Source organism: Chiloscyllium punctatum, chromosome 3, assembly GCF_047496795.1.
Source record: "Chiloscyllium punctatum isolate Juve2018m chromosome 3, sChiPun1.3, whole genome shotgun sequence".
Lineage (NCBI taxonomy): Eukaryota > Metazoa > Chordata > Chondrichthyes > Orectolobiformes > Hemiscylliidae > Chiloscyllium > Chiloscyllium punctatum.
In genome coordinates, this window is record NC_092741.1 from 57870356 (window position 1) to 57886865 (window position 16510).

Sequence of the window (16510 nt, forward strand, 5' to 3'; positions counted from 1 at the left end):
GGAGAGCACATACAGCTCCATCTCCAGGAAGCAGGTTAAGGCAGATAGGTAGGGCATTGTGGATAGAGGCTGGAATAATGTTCCAGGAGTTAGCATGAGCGTTGAACAGAGTGCCGGAGTGCAGAGTGGCAAGAGTACTAAGTAAGTAGTTGAATGTATGGTTAGGTCAGGGTGGGTGGGAGGCATCAGGTCTGGTGGCAAGCAAAGACCCTGGGCATGACATATTATATCCTGGGATGGGTACCGGGTCTGCTAGTGGGGCTAGAAATAATATGTTGGGTTGAGGAGAGGAGGGTCAGGTGTCAGGACTGGGCCTGGCAAGTTTTTAGGGATCTCAGGGAGGTATAACTGGGGAACTGTAGTACGTTGGATGGGTCAATTGAGTAGTTACTAGGAGTTATTCTAGGTATTTAATGCCTGCCTTGAAGAAGTTTTCCTCCTCTCTCTACAAGAATCTCAGGGAGTCCCTCTCCCACTGCAACTCCTAGGTCATTTACCTATCACCTTCATCTCCTCCCCCACTCACCCATTGTACTCTATGCTACTCTCTCCCCACCCCCACCCTCCTCTAGCTTATCTCTCCACGCTTCAGGCTCACTGCCTTCATTCCTGATGAAGGGCTTTTGTCCGAAACGTCGATTTCGCTGCTCGTTGGATGCTGCCTGAACTGCTGTGCTCTTCCAGCACCACTAATCCAGTATTTGGTTTTCAGCATCTGCAGTCATTGTTTTTACCTAATAGAATAACCTAGTCTGAATAACTATTTAGTTAACTGCAGTGGAACACACTAAATTCTCGAATTTTGATGTATACTCTCAGAGGGTTCCAGGCACAGGGGAATCACTCAACAGGATCTTCAATTTCCTGGGCTATTCCTTTGGACTCTGCTATGGTGGGGATTCTGCAAGATTCCCACGTGCAATCCCTACCTACACTTCAGAAACTATTATCATCTGTCAGAAAGTCCAGGCTATTGTTTCTCCAAACAGAGGGTGCCGCATTGAGATTGTGACTACATTTCCTAAGTAATAAGACATCTGACTATTTTAAATCGTAACTGTTCCAATTCCAGCAAAATAGAGAATCAAGTAAAGAACAGAATTGTATGCAGGTTAGGACATTTTGAAGGAATGAATAACGACTTGGTAATCCAGCACTCTAATTCATCAATCTTCACATACAAAATAGAATGTCATAAATCTATATTAGAAATGGAGATGAAAATCTGATGTCATGAACTTAAATGACCACATCCAGCAATGACCATATCATTAAATACTTAGCTCAGAGCACGCACTCTGAACAAATTCCTCTGCATGTTGTTGCTCTTAAAGGCCACAGCATGCAAAGTCTGTGTTGCAACTTATTCAGGACAGATAATTACATAATTCTGATAGTTAGAACATAGAACAATACAGCACAGTACAGGCCCTTCAGCTCTTGATGTTGTGCAGACCTTTTATCCTACTCTAAGATCAAACTAACCCACATACTCTACATTTTACTATCATCCATGTGCCCATTCAAGAGTCATTTAAATGCCCCTTTGGACCCAACAACCTTATTTTGAAGCAGCTGTTTAAACAAGTTCTCTTGTGGCAGTTGAATTAGCCACCAAACATTTAAATTCTCACTAACAGCTGTTTCCCCACTTAGTAAATTCTACTGAGGGGACAGGAGTAAGCGAGTCCGATGGTGCAGGGCAAGGAGAGGTACTGCAGCATTGGTGATAGTCAGAATGGGGCAATCAATTATTTAGAATTCCACCGACTGCTCTCTTCCAGGCAACTCTGTCTACTTCAAACCAGCCACAACTTCACCACTCCCAAGCCTTCCTATTTTTACTATCCACCTCTCCCCCCAGAGATTGTTACAAATTCCTGTCCAATCCAGTTCCATTTTGAATCCTTACCTCATGATGCAGTCTTTGCTGAGACACAGTTGCAACACTTTTCTTTTCCCTCTTGGCAAGTTCAGGTGCCTGACCCCAGATCTTTTCGCCTGGCGCCTCCAGCCCTTCTCCAAAGAAAACAGTCTACTATTATTCCCACCCTCATAGCTCAGTTTTGCTACTTCTAATGTATTTGTCATCAACTCCTTCCACAAAGTGTACTACATCCCAACTGGACTGGTGTTGTTCAAACAGTGGTAAAGAAGGGTTACAGAAACAGGGTCCACACATTTGTTTTTTTTAATTAAAACTGAAACATCTGGTTAATTTTAAATAAACCTGCATTTCATAAATTTTTGTCTTTGTTTTCCAAGATTAATGATCTAAGTCACATTTGGATTTTCAACAGAGCAACCAGACAATCATTTTTTCAAAGATTGCCCCAACAGTCACATTCCTGTATTTGATGTCCACCATCCTCATTTCCGATTTCAAAGAAGTACTCTTTTTGTTCTGCACTCGGTTCACAAACACACTATCCCTCATCTAACCTCATAATTTCATGGAAACATTTTCTTCTCCTCCAACGCTCCAAATGCCTCCTGGCAATGCTCATTCAACCACTCATTTACTCCACTGCTTCTCAACTGGAAGTGGTCCTGCAAAATAAAGAGGACATAAAACTCTTTTATTTTTCATAGCTAACCTCAAATCCTGCAAAAGATTCTTCAACTTATTTGCACCTGCATGCGGGAACATAGCCTTCCTCCACTGAAACAAAGCAGTCTGTTTCAAAGAACCTTTCTTGCATTTGCGAATGAGTTGAAAGCAGTAACATTCCTCAGATTGAGGAGTTTTACTTCTGCAGAATACACTATAACCTGGATGCCCCACTGGGCGATAATTATTGATTAAACACAGGTTATGAACTGGCAGAGGCCTGGGAAAAGAGGAAGAATCTTCAGCTGAGGAATTAGGATAAAAGAAAATAAGATTGAAACCAAAGGTGCCAGGTGAATAGATCAGCTGCTCTTAAATGAATACAAGAGTGATGGCAGAACATCACTCACCTTTAGGAAATGAATGATCTTTGTCTCTGATTACTGATTTATTGACATGAAAATGTGCTTCTTTACTGGCCCACTCTCAATGCCTCCGAGCATTGGAGAATCCGTTGTCTACCGGGTAGTTCTCTAATAAATGAGATAGTTATGTAGAATTCTCCAGGTGGAATCTCCTCAATCACTGAACAACATGGGATATAGCAAAAAACTTGGTAAAATTGGGTGAGTGTCCAGTGAGGCCTATCCTGATGTTTAGATTAAAATGTCACATTATTTAAACAAGTCCTGGACACTGACGCGAGATTTTTGCTATTGAGTAGTGAGAAGCCTGTTTATACATATAATCAATCATTCATTATTCATGACCAAATCTCACCTCAGCTTTCCGTCCTTAGACCTGCTGGATAGAAATAAATCACTGAGACATCGGACGTGGAAATTTGAGCAGGTACCTGGTGACTCTATTTCACTGCTTATTCTTCTGGGCCTGTATTGTCAACACGTGGCACAAACATTTTAGAGTATTCCCTGTGGGCAGTGACCACATACATCCACCTCCAAGGACATTGTCATCTGCCACATACCAGCCTCATTGCTTCATCATAACAAATCCCTGATTAACTTACAGAACACAGCTGCATTTTGATGCTTTGGAGGGCAGTGGCACTTCTCATCAAAATGCTGATGCAAGAACACTTTGTCCTAGAGTGCAATCACCCATCTTTCAGATTGGTTCAGGTTGCACCTCATGGCTACTTGCTCACTCTTTTAGCGTATACTTACTTTGCGCCTTCCTGGATGCTCACAGCATCTTGCCTCGCATTGTCTTTTCACACTTGAAGACAAAGAGGGCTGCTGTCAGTTAGGGGTCCCAGCACAGTTATTCAAGGACAGCGACTGCTCACAGTATCCACAGTCTTACCCTGACTGTTCCAAGTGGATGACTGACATGCCCAAAATCTTCTAGGAGAAAGTGAGGACTGCAGATGCTGGAGATCAGAGCTGAAAATGTGTTGCTGGAAAAGCGCAGCAGGTCAGGTAGCATCCAAGGAGCAGGAGAATTAACGTTTCGGGCATGAGCTCATGCCCTGAAGAAGGGCTCATGCCCGAAACATCGATTCTCCTGCTCCTTGGATGCTGCCTGACCTGCTGCGCTTTTCCAGCAACACATTTTCATGGCCAAAATCTGTCTCACTCCAGTTGGTCCAGTGCAAGCAGTCGCAATTTGTGAATAGTCAGTCAGTGATTTGCAATGAAAGTGGTCAGGGGACCGGTCACCCATTAATTAGGGCTATCAAGTCAGTTAATGAGGGTGGACCATGGTCAGTCCTGGAGGGTTGGGGTGAGGAGAATATCAGGGGTTATGATCATGGTAGCAAAGTGTGGGGACTCAATGATGGGGCTCACAGGTAAGGATGAGAGTGGGAGTCATAGTTCCATGCGGTGGATGGGAACATGTGGAGGACCAATGGTGATGGGCTGTACAGGACAATCCAAGTAGAGAAGACATGGAGGTTCAGTGGGGGTAACCTGATGACCAGCCTGAGCCTGTGACTCACAGTGCCCATGGTGACTTGTGTTGTCTTCCACCATCTAGCAAATCCTAAGTCATGGGTTACTTTCACTATGTAGATAGATAGGATTAATCAAATAGCAAAGACAGCCTCGAAGGAGAGTTCATTGAATGTATTAGAGGTTGTTTCGAGGAGAAATACATTGTGGAATCAACCAGGGAGCAGGTTATTCTAGATTTGCTATTGTGCAATGAGATGGGATTAATTAATAGTCTCATGGTAAAGGATGGATTCCCTTAGGAAGAGTGATCAGAGCATGCAGGAATTTCAAATTCAAGGGGGAGGAACTGGAGCCGCACACTAGTGATTTGGAGTAAAACAATGGTAATTGCACTGGCTTGAGGAGATTTGGCCCTACTGGTCTGGGTAGGAAGACTAAAAGATAGGACAGCTGATGAAAGAGGCAGATGTTTAAGGGGATATTCAATTTTTCACAACTGAAATATATTGGAGAGGAAGAAAGATTTTAAGGGGGGGGGGGGGAGGGGGGAGAATATCCATGGCTCAGCAAGGACATTAAAGATAATAGAAAAAGCAAAAAATAAGGCACATCATATTGTAAAGACAGGTGGAGAGCTGTAAGATTGGGAAATTTTTAAACAACACAAAGGATTACCAAAAAATGTAATAAGAAGAACAAAGGTAAATTATGAAAGAAAACCAGCGCAAAATATAAAAATGAACAACAGAAACTTCTCTAAGGATATAAAAGTGTAGCTAAAGTGAATGTGGGTTCCTAAGATGAGACTGGGTAGTTAATAATGGGGAACAAAAACGGCAGAGACACTAAATCAATATTTCACCTCAGTTTTCACGATAGAGGACACTCAGTATCATCTCAATAGTAACAAGCAATACAGATTATAGAAAAGGAGGAATTTAAAACAATGATCCCTGTGGAAAAATTATAGAGCAAATCATTGGGGATTGAAGGCAGTCAAGTCGTCAGGGCCTACAAAAACAATAGTTGCTGAAAAGGCTTAGCTGGTTTGGAAGCATCTGTGAAGAGAAATCAGTTATCATTTCAGGTCTGCTGATCCAAAAGTCCTGCAAGGGTCACTGGACTCGAAATGTTAACTGCCAGATCTGCTGAGCTTTTCCAGCAACTTGTGCTTTTGTTTCTGATCTACAACATCCACTGTTCTTTCAGTTTACATTAAGTTCTCAGGGCCTGATGGCTTACATCCTATGACTTAGTACAGAATGAATCCATTGGTTATATATTCCAAACTTTTCTGGATGCTGGAAAGGCTCCAGGGAATTGGAAAAATGTTAATTTCAGATTAGATTCTCCTACAGTGTGGAAACAGGCCCTTCAGCCCAACCAGTCCACACCGATCCTCCAAAGGGTAACCCAACCAAACCCATCTCCCTCGGACTAATACACCTCACACTATGGGCAATTTTATGTGGCCAATTCACCTGACCTGTACATCTTTGGATTGTGGGAGGAAACCAGAGCACCCAGAGGAAACCCACACAGACACGGGGAGAATGTGCAAACTCCACACAGACAGTCTGCTCGAGGCTGGAATTGAACCTGGAACCCTGATGCTATGAGGCAGCAGTGCTAACCACTGAGCCACCATGCCCCCCCAATAATATAACACACTTATTCAAAAAGGGCAGGAGACAAAATGTAGAAAACTGTGGATTGGTTAGTTTAACATCTGTCATTGGGAAATTGTTAGAATCCAGTATGAAAGAAGCAAAAACACGAGATTTGGAAAGTCAAAACACAATCTATCACAGTTGGCACGGTTTTATGAAGGGTAAATCCTTTTTGACTAACTTGCTCAAGTTCTTCAACAATGTAACTGGTAAATGGAGATCATGCAGATGCTGTAGATTGGACTTCCAGAAGGCATTTCAAAAGGTAGCACTCTGATGGTTAATACACAAGGTAAAATCACACCGGGTTAAGGGTAATGTTTAGTTTGGATAGAGGATTGGCTAACCAACAGAAATTCGAGTGCGACAGTTTACACTTTTTTTTAAAACAGGTAGGCAAGATGTAACTTGGACCCTGACTATGTACAATTGATATTAATGACTTGAATGTGGGGACAGAAGGTACTACAGTCAAATTTGCAGATGACACTAAAATAGATGCAGTGAAGAAACTAAAAACTAATGATTGGATAGGTTAGGTAAATTGATCAAAACTTGGCAGGTGGAGTTGAAGCTGGTTATGTGAGAGGTTATCCAGTTTGGTTGCAAATATTAGAAAGGTAACATATGATCTAAATTGAGAGAAAATTTACACTGCTTCATTGCAGTGTCCTTATGCATGAGTCACAGGTAACAAGGAAGGCCAATGGAATTTTGACGTTTATGTCAAAAAGAATAGTACAGAAGTAGGGTAGTGTTGCTGCAACTGTACTAGACATCAGTGAGACAGTATCTGGAGTACTGCATACAACTTTGGAAAGTCAAAACACAGTCTATCAGTAGGGGTGTAGATGCATTGGAGGTAGTTCAGAGGATGCTCACCACATTGATTTCAGAGATGAGGGGTTTGTCTTCTGAAGAGAGATTGAGCAGTTTACACCAATATTCTCTAAGACTTTAGAAGGATAAGAGGACTGCAGCCGTTTAAGAAGTTTACCATCACCCTCTCAAGAGCAAATCGGAATGGGCAATAAAATCTGGCTCGGCCAGTGATACTCATGACCCAAGAGTGAATAAAAAACACTAATTGTGGTGAAGAAGAAATTAAAGGAGATTGTCAAAGTAGACATAGAACAGATTTTGTCTTTGTGAGGTAACCCTGATCAAGAGATCATAATTTTAGGTTAAGGAAGTAGCAGATTTCAAAGAGGAGGAATTACTTCTCTTAAAGGGTCATGAATCTGTGGAATTCACTTCTCCAGAGTGCCGCAAATGCCTGGACACTGAGTAAATGTAAGGAGGGGTAGATTAATTAACAATGGGTCGAAAGGTTCTAGAGAAAGCCGAGATAACATTAGCCACGATTGTATTGAAAATTAGAGCAGGCTCAAGAGGCTGAATTGCCGAATCCTCTTATATTCTAAATGCAACTTACAAATGGAAAATGTCAACAATTACACCTGGAGAGGGCGCAATCAGTTTCTATTTCTCAACCAAAACACAGGATCCACTTCTGAGTAAAGGGAGGCCCTTCAAGGAGCTACAGCATCAACCAAGCATTTGTAGAATACAGTTATTATAGGGCCATACAGGACAGAAATTGACCCTTCAGCCCAACTCCTTGGCGACCAGGTTTCCCAAACTAAACTAGGCCCACTTGCCTGATTTTGGCCCATATCCCTCTAAACCTTTCCTCTTCATGTACCTGTCCAGATGTCTTTTAAATGTTGTAACTGTATGTGGATTTACCATTTCCTCTGGTAGTTCATTCCAGATATGAACCACCCTCTGTATGAAACATTTGCCCCTCAGGCCCCTTTTAAATCTTTCTCCTCTTACCTTAAAATTATGCCGTCTCGTTTTGAACTCCCCAACCCTGAGGAAAAGACTTTTGATATTCACCTTATCTATGTTCCTCATGATTTTATAAACAACCAAAAGGTCACCCCTCAACCTTCTATACTCCAGTGAAAAAGGTCCCAGACTATCCAGCTTCACCTTGAATTAAACCTGTTGGACTATAACCTGGTGTTGTGTGATTCTTAACTTTGTCCAACCTCACCTTATAATTCAAACCCTCCAGTCCTCATAACATCCTTGTAAATCTTTTCTACTCTGTCTCCAATTTAATAATATCTTTCCAATAGCAGGGTGACCAAAACTATACAAAGTACTCCAAAAGTGGCCAAACCAACATCCTATACAACCTCAACATTATATCCAAACTCCTATATTCAATGGTTTGAGCAATGAAGACAACTGTGGTAAAAGCTTTCTTTACAACTCTGTCTGTGACACAACTTTTAAGGAACCATGCACCCAAACCCCTAAGTCTCTTTGTTTAGCAACATTCCTCAGGGCTCAACTATTAACTGTCTAAGTCCTGCCCTTGTTCATCTTACTAAAATGCAACACCTTGTATTTATCTAGATTAAACTCCATCTGCCCATTGGCTTAAATAATCAAGATCCCTTTGTACATAAGTAACCTTCTTCACAGTCTCTTATATAATCAATTTTGGTGTCATCTGCAAACTTACTGACTATATTCTCATTTATACAAATGGCAAACAATAGTGGACCCAAAACCAATTCCTATGGAACACACTGGTACTAGGCCTCCAAAATAAAAAACCCTTCACCACCACCCTGTTTCCTACTATCAAGCTAATATTGTTCCCAATTGGCAAACTCTCCCTGAATCGCATGTGATTTAACTTTACTAGCCAGTCTACCACGCGGAGTCTTATCAAAGGCTTTGCTAAAATCCATATAGAAAATATCTATCGCTGTGTCTTAACCTATCTTTTTGGTAACATGCTCATAAAACTCAAACTTGTGAGACAGAATTTCCTATGCACAAAGCCATGCTGATTATCCCTAAACAGACCCTGCCTCTCCAAATGCATAATGTCATGTCTTTCAGAATCTCCTACAACAATAAACCACTGACGTTAAATTCACTGGTCTACAGTTCCGAAACCTTCCTTGGAGCCTTTCTTCAATAAAGGCAAACCTAAGCCACCCTCTAGTTTTTCAGCACCTCACCCGTGTCTGTAGATGATACAAATATCTCTGTAGGTGCCCTGCAATTTCTTTCTTAGCTTCCCACAATGTCCTCGGATACACTTTCAGATCACAGAGGTTTATCTATCTGCTTTTTAAGATTCTCAGGGAAATGCAGCATGAACAGCCAAGTTTCTGGTATTGAGACTGGCTCTAATGCAACGAGGGGTATGTCAGGTTCCAAGAGATCAATTGTGTTAGGGGATTCTGTAGTCCGAGGTACAGACAGACGTTTCTGTGGCCAGGGGTTTGTGTTAGGGGACTCTCTAGTCCGAGGTACAGACAGATGTTTCTGTGGCCAGCAGCGAAAAGTCAGAATGGTCTGTTGCCTCCCTGGTGCCAGGATCAAGGATGTCTCAGACAGGGTGTAGAATGTTCTCAAGGGGGAGAGGGGCCAGCAAGACGTCATTGTCCACTTTGGAACCAATGACATAGGAAGGGAAAAGGTTGAGATTCTGAAGAGAGATTACAGAGAGTTAGACAGGAATTTAAAAAGGAGGTGCTCGAGAATAGTAATATCTGGATTACTCCTGGTGCTGTGAGCTAGTGAAGACAAGAATAGGAGGATAGAGCAGATGAATGCATGGCTGAAGAGCTGGTGTATGGGAGGATTCACATTTTTGGATCATTGGAATCTCTTTTGGGGTAGAAGTGACCTGTACAAGAAGGACGGATTGCACCTAAATTGGAAATGGAATAATATACTGGCAGCGAGATTTGCTAGAGCTGCTTGGGAGGATTTAAACTAGTAAAATGGGGAGGTGGGACCCAGGGAGATAATGAGGAAACAGATCAAACTGCATCTGGTACAGTTGAGAACAGAAACGAGTCAAACAGTCAGGACAGGCAGGGACAAGGTCGGACTAATAAATTAAACTGCATTTATTTCAATGAACGAGGCCTAAAAGGGAAGGCAGATGAACTCAGGGCATGGTTAGGAACATGGGATTGTGATATCATAGCAATTACAGAGACATGGCTCAAGGATGGGCAGGACTGGCAGCTTAATGTCCCAGGATACAAATGCTACAGGAAGGACAGAAAGGGAGGCGGGGGTGGGGAAGGGGTTGGCGTTTTTGATAAGGGATAGCATTACAGCTGTGCTGAGGGAGGATATTCCTGGAAATACATCCAGGGAAGTTATTTGGTTGGAACTGAGAAATAAGAAAGGGATGATCACCCTATTGGGATTGTACTATAGACCCCCTAATAGTCAGAGGGAAATTGAGAAACAAACTTGTAAGGAAATCTCAGCTATCTGAAAGAATAATAGGGTGATTATGGTAGGGGATTTCAACTTTCCAAACATAGACTGGGACTGCCATAGTGTTAAGGGTTTAGATGGAGAGGAATTTGTTAAGTGCGTACAAGACAATTATCTGATTCAGTATGTGGATGTACCTACTAGAGAAGGTGCAAAATTTGTCCTACTCTTGGGAAATAAGGCAGGTGACTGAGGTGTCAGTGGGGGAGCACTTTGGGGCCAGCGACCATAATTCTATTGGATTTAAAATAGTGATGGAAAAGGATAGACCAGATCCAAATGTTGAAGTTCTAAATTGGAGAAAGGCCAATTTTGACAGTATTCGGCAAGAACTTTCAAAAGCTGATTGGGGGCAGATGTTCGCAGGTAAAGGGACGGATGGAAAATGGGAAACCTTCAGAAATGGGATAACAAGAATCCAGAGAAAGTATTTTCCTGTTAGGGTGAAAGGAAAGGCTGGTAGGTGTAGGGAATGCTGGATGACTAAAGAAATTGAGGGTTTGGTTAAGAAAATAACGGAAGCATATGTCAGATACAGACAGGATAGATGGAGCAAATCCTTAGAAGAGTATAAAGGCAGTAAGAGTATACTTAAGAGGGAAATCAGGAGGGGAAAAAGGGGACATGAGATAGCTTTGGCAAATAGAGTTAAGGAGAATGCAAAGGGTGTTTACAAATAGATTAAGGACAAAAGGGTAACTGGGAGAGATTAGGGCCCCTCATAGATCAGCAAGGCGGCCTTTGTGTGGAGCCGCAGGAGATGGGGGAGATATTAAATGGTATTTTGCATCAGTATTTACTGTGGAAAAGGATATGGAAGATATGGAAAGTAGCGAAATAGATGGTGACACCTTGCAAAATGCCCATATTGTAGAGGAGGAATGCTGGATGTCTTGAAATGGTTAAAGGTGGATAAATCCCCAGGACCTGATCAGGTGTACCCTAGAACTCTGTGGGAAGCTAGACAAGTGATTGCTGGGCCTCTTGCTGAGATATTTGTATCATCGATAGTCACAGGTGAGGTGCCAGAAGACTGGAGGTTGGCTAACGTGATACCACTCTTTAAGAAGGGTAGTAAGGACAAGCCAGGGAACTATAGACCAGTGAGCCTGACGTCAGTGGTGGGCAAGTTGTTGGAGGGAATCCTGAGGGATAGGATAAATATGCATTTGGAAAGGCAAGGACTGATTAGGGATAGTCAACATGGCTTTGTGTGTGGGAAATCACGTCTCACAAACTTGATTGAATTTTTTGAGGAAGTAACAAAGAGGATTGATGAGGGCAGAGCAGTAGATGTGATCTATATGGAGTTCAGTAAGGCGTTTGACAAGGTTCCACATGGGAGACTGGTTAGCTAGGTTAATCTCATGGAATAAAGGGAGAACTAGCCATTTGGATAGAGAGCTGGCTCAAAGGTAGAAGAGAGGGTAGTGGTTAGATTAGATTAGATTAGATTACTTACAGTGTGGAAACAGGCCCTTCGGCCCAACAAGTCCACACCGCCCCGCCGAAGCGCAACCCACCCATACCCCTACATCTACCCCTACCTAACACTACGGGCAATTTAGCATGGCCAATTCACCTGACCTGCACATCTTTGGACTGTGGGAGGAAACCGGAGCACCTGGAGGAAACCCACGCAGACACGGGGAGAACGTGCAAACTCCACACAGTCAGTCGCCTGAGGTGGTTAAGGGTTGTTTTTCAGACTGGAAGCCTGTGACCAGTGGAGTGCCACAAGGATTGGTGCCAAGTCCTCTACTTTTTGTCATTTACATAAATCATTTGGATGCGAGCATAAGAGGTACAGTTAGTAAATTTGCAGATTACATCAAAATTGGAGGTGTAGTGGACAGCGAAGAAGATTTCCTCAGATTATATCAGGATCTTGATCAGATGGGCCGATGGGCCCAGAAGTGGCACATGGAGTTTAATTCAGATAAATGCGAGGTGCTGCATTTTGGGAAAGCAAATCTTAGCAGGACTTATACACTTAATGGTAAGGTCCTAGACAGTGTTGCTGAACAAAGAGACTTTGGAGTGCAGCTTCATAGTTCCTTGAAAGTGGAGTCGCAGGTAGATAGGATAGTGAAGAATGCGTTTGGTATGCTTTCCTTTATTGGTCAGAGTACAGAGTACAGGAGTTAGGAGATCATGTTGCAGCTGTACAGGACATTGGTTCGGCCACTGTTGGAATACTGCATGCAATTCTGGTCTCCTTCCTATCGGAAAGATGCTGTGAAACTTGAAAGGGTTCACAAAAGATTTACAAGGATATTGCCAGGGTTTGAATTATAGGGAGAGGCTGAACAGGCTGGGGTTGTTTTCCCTGGAGCGTCAGAGGCTGACAGGTGACCTTATAGAGATTTACAAAATTATGAGGGGCATGGATAGGTTAAATAGATAAAGTCTTTGCCCTGGGGTCAGGGAGTCCAGAACTAGAGGGCATAGGTTTAGGATGAGAGGGGAAGATATAAAAGGGACCTAAGGGACAACGTTTTCATGCAGTGGGTGGTACATATATGGAATAAGCTGCCAGAGGAAGTGGTGGAGGCTGGTCCCATTGCAACATTTAAAAGGCACTTGGATGGGTATATGAATAGAAAGGGTTTGGAGGGACATGGCCGGGTGCTGGCAGGTGGGACTAGATTGGGTTGGGATATCTGGTCGGCATGGACGGGTTGGACTGAAGGGTCTGTTTCCATGCTGTATATCTCTATGACTCTAAGATTTCCAGTACCTTGTCTTCTGTAATGTGGACTGTTTTCAAGACTTCAATATTTATTTTCCCAAGTTCCCTACCTCCAAGTCTTTCTCTATGCATGTGTAAGATATGTCGTGTCGCAACCAGCAAATGCTGGTCACAAGCAATTCTGACTATGTCATAAGTTGTTACAGACTGAAAATAGCCATCTCGGTGAAGCCAAAGCAATCACACGCAATCTTAAAAGTGGGATCTGTGTGCCACAAAACACAAAGCTAATGCAAGATCTCACAGACTGCACAGGCACACAGAAATGTTTTCCTCTCACCTTGAACGGTAAATATAATGCAATGTGTTCTTAAATGCATTGCTGCCTTTGCAATATGACTGGTGGTATTTTCATTGGAATAAGGTTTACTAAGGTCATTCTGTCACCTTACCTGTTGGAGAGCTCTATGTCTCACTGCATAGAGAAGAATACAATGCTATCATGTGTGGATAGCAACTGCTCACATCATTAAAGATCTGTTCTGTTTCTGATATTCCCCACAGAGGGTTATTGCAAGCATGACTGATGGATCCAGCTACAGCTGGTGCTGTGTGGCAACAAAGATGTTGAGAAATGGAAAAGGATGCACCAGCAAGCCCAGGACAAGCAGCAATCACCAGTGGACACCAATCCCTCTGCACAAGAAGAGGTCGCAGCTGCAAATGCCCTCAGGAGATATAGCAGGTATAGAACGGCCAGAGTCTCTTGTCCTCTATGCCATTTCCTTCGAACGAGCAAAGCAGAGTGTTGGTGCAAAAACAGAAATTGCTGGTAAAACTCAGCAGGTCCGGCAGCATCTGAGGAGAGAAATCAGAGTTAACACTTTAGGTCCAGTGACACTTCCTCAGAACTGGTGTTGGCGCAGTCTGAGCATGTTCTGGGACATTGTCACGGAACTACGCCGGCAGGACCTGAGACCTGAAGGAATGGGTGCCAACAATTGAATTCCAGGAACCAATGTAAACCGAATGGGAATCCTTAATTGACCACTCATAAATGCATTAAGGCTGTTACTGATGCCATTTGTGGCATCCCCATGATATGGTCAGTGCTTCAGTATTGATAGTAGGATTTGGCAACATGGAGTATCTTGCTGCATTTGGACATGGAATTCAATGTCCTGAGGAATCGTGAATGATGCAGAACATTGTGAAATCATTAGTGTACATCCCCATTACTTAGGATGAAAGAAAAGTCATTGATGAAGAAGCAACTGAAGGTAGTTTGGCCTTGGACACTACCCCGATGAACTCCTTTTGGAGCTGAGAAAATTAACCTCTAATAATCAAAACCAATTGGTCTAGCTGTGAAGAGAAAAATAGTTAACATTTAGAATCTGATATGACTCTTATTTAGAACTCTGAGGTTCTGAAAAAGTGTTACTAAGACTCAAAACGTTCACACTGTTTCACTCTTCACAGATGGTGCCAAACCTGCTGAGTTTCTCTAGCACTATGTTTCTGTTGCAGTTTTCCAGCACCTGCAGTATTTTGCTTTTACTAACCACAACCATCTTCCTTTGTGCTAGGTATGATTCTAACCAGTGGATTGTTCTCCCCGATTCACATTGATCTGTTTTTTTGCTACAGATTCTTGATGTTACAGTTAGTTAAATGCTAGCTAAAATACAAACATTTAGAAAAGTTTTGAATCTTACAACTCATGTCAAATGTTTTATTCACCATGAGAGCAGGTTTACATGTAAACTTTAGTTTATGAGGGTTTGGAGGGGTATGAGCCTGATGCTGGCAGGTGGGTCTAGATTGGGCTGGGATACCTGGTTGGCATGGGCAAGTTGGACTGAAGGGTCTATTTCCATGCTGTACATCTCTATGACTCTAAGAAATATCTTCCCTGGTCTATAATGTTCCATTATACATGTATGCAAGTTCAGGGGACAGTGGTTTTATAATTTTTTTGGGAAAAAATTTAAAAATGTTGTGCCCTATCTAACACTAAGAACTCATTCTAGGGGTGACAGTGACAATTCCTGACAGCAGTGAAAGGTTTAATACAGTGTGACAATAAGGAGCCACAGTAAGACTGACATTGAGGAGGACTGGGAACATCTCTGAAGTCATACCTGATATGAAGGGAGGTGGTTGTTGTTGTTGATGGTGAATCATTTCAGGCCCAGGGAAGTTGGCCAAGGCAGCATCCAAGGCTCAATCATCTTCAACTGCTTCATTAATAACCTGCCCTTCAAGATAATATGAGAATGTTCACTGACCCTTGTAATCTTGAGTTCCATTTGGAATTCCTCAGAATGGGCATGCAACGTGACTGAGATAACATTCAGTCTTAGAGTGATAAATGACAAAAAACATGAACAGATCATCCACACTAAAAGAGCCTAATAACATATTTTGACATTACATAACACTGCAATTGCTAAGTCCTGATCATGAATTTCCTAGGGATCACGACTGACAGAAATTAAACTTGGATCAGCCAAGTAAATCCTATGGGTACAAGTAGGATAGAAGCTGAGTATTTACTAGTAAGGAACTCACCAACTACAGGGACAAGTCAAGAGTGTGATGGAATACTTTCCACTTGAGTGAACAACTGCAGCTGCAACTAAACTTAACAAACTGAACACTATGCTGACAAAGCAACCCTGGCTGTTTGGAACCCATTAACTGACGTAAGTATCCACTCACTCCAGCACTGCATAATGGCTTCAGTGAACATATGTATCAGGAACATAAGTTGGTCTAGTGTCCTTCAAGCCTATTTTACCATTCAGTAAGATCATGGCTGATATGCTTTTGTTTTGAATTCCTTATTCCCATCTATTCTCAAATTCCACTGCTTAACAAAAATCTATCGCCATGTTAAAAATAGTCAATGACACTGCCACCATCATATTCTGAGGCAGAGGTCCAGAGTTGCACATCGCTCTGATAAAAAAGATTCTTCTTCATCTCTGCCTTAAGAGGGTAATCCCTGATTTTAAAATATTGCCTCCTGGTTCTGGATTCACCTACATTCTTTCCATGTTCACCTTGTAAAGACCATTCAGAATCCCATGGTCCTCAATTAAATCGTTCTTGCTCAAGTAAACTCCAGTAAAGACCAGTTCACCCTGTCCAATCTTTCCTCCAAAGACAACCTGTTCATTCAAAGCGTTAACTAGTAAACCTCCTCTAAACTGCTTTTAACATATTTACATCCATTGTTAAACAAAGAGACCAAAACTGAACACAGTATTCAAGATGTATTCTCACCAAAGTTGAAGCACAACATCTTTACTTTTATATTCAATTCCTCTTGTAATAAGGGTGA

General features: G+C 42.3%; 1 protein-coding gene across 4 annotated transcripts in view; it reads right to left on the reverse strand.

Moving 5' to 3' along the window:
• Nucleotides 1–626: 626 nt before the first annotated feature.
• The window catches only part of rngtt (RNA guanylyltransferase and 5'-phosphatase), a 416785-nt gene continuing 400901 nt past the window's right edge, over nt 627–16510 (reverse strand). Inside the window, exons 17-18 of one of the 4 annotated variants that reach the window (XR_011953798.1) lie at nt 15306–15422; nt 628–2550 (exon numbers count right to left, since the gene is read on the reverse strand). Coding sequence is in view for 3 of the 4 variants with exons in the window: in XM_072553724.1 (XP_072409825.1) it covers nt 2535–2550 (16 nt within the window). In the remaining variant the exon portion in view is untranslated. Of the gene's footprint in view, nt 2551–15305; nt 15423–16510 lie in introns of all 4 variants that reach the window. The other 3 variants (XM_072553724.1, XM_072553722.1, XM_072553718.1) reach the window with 3 other exon arrangements.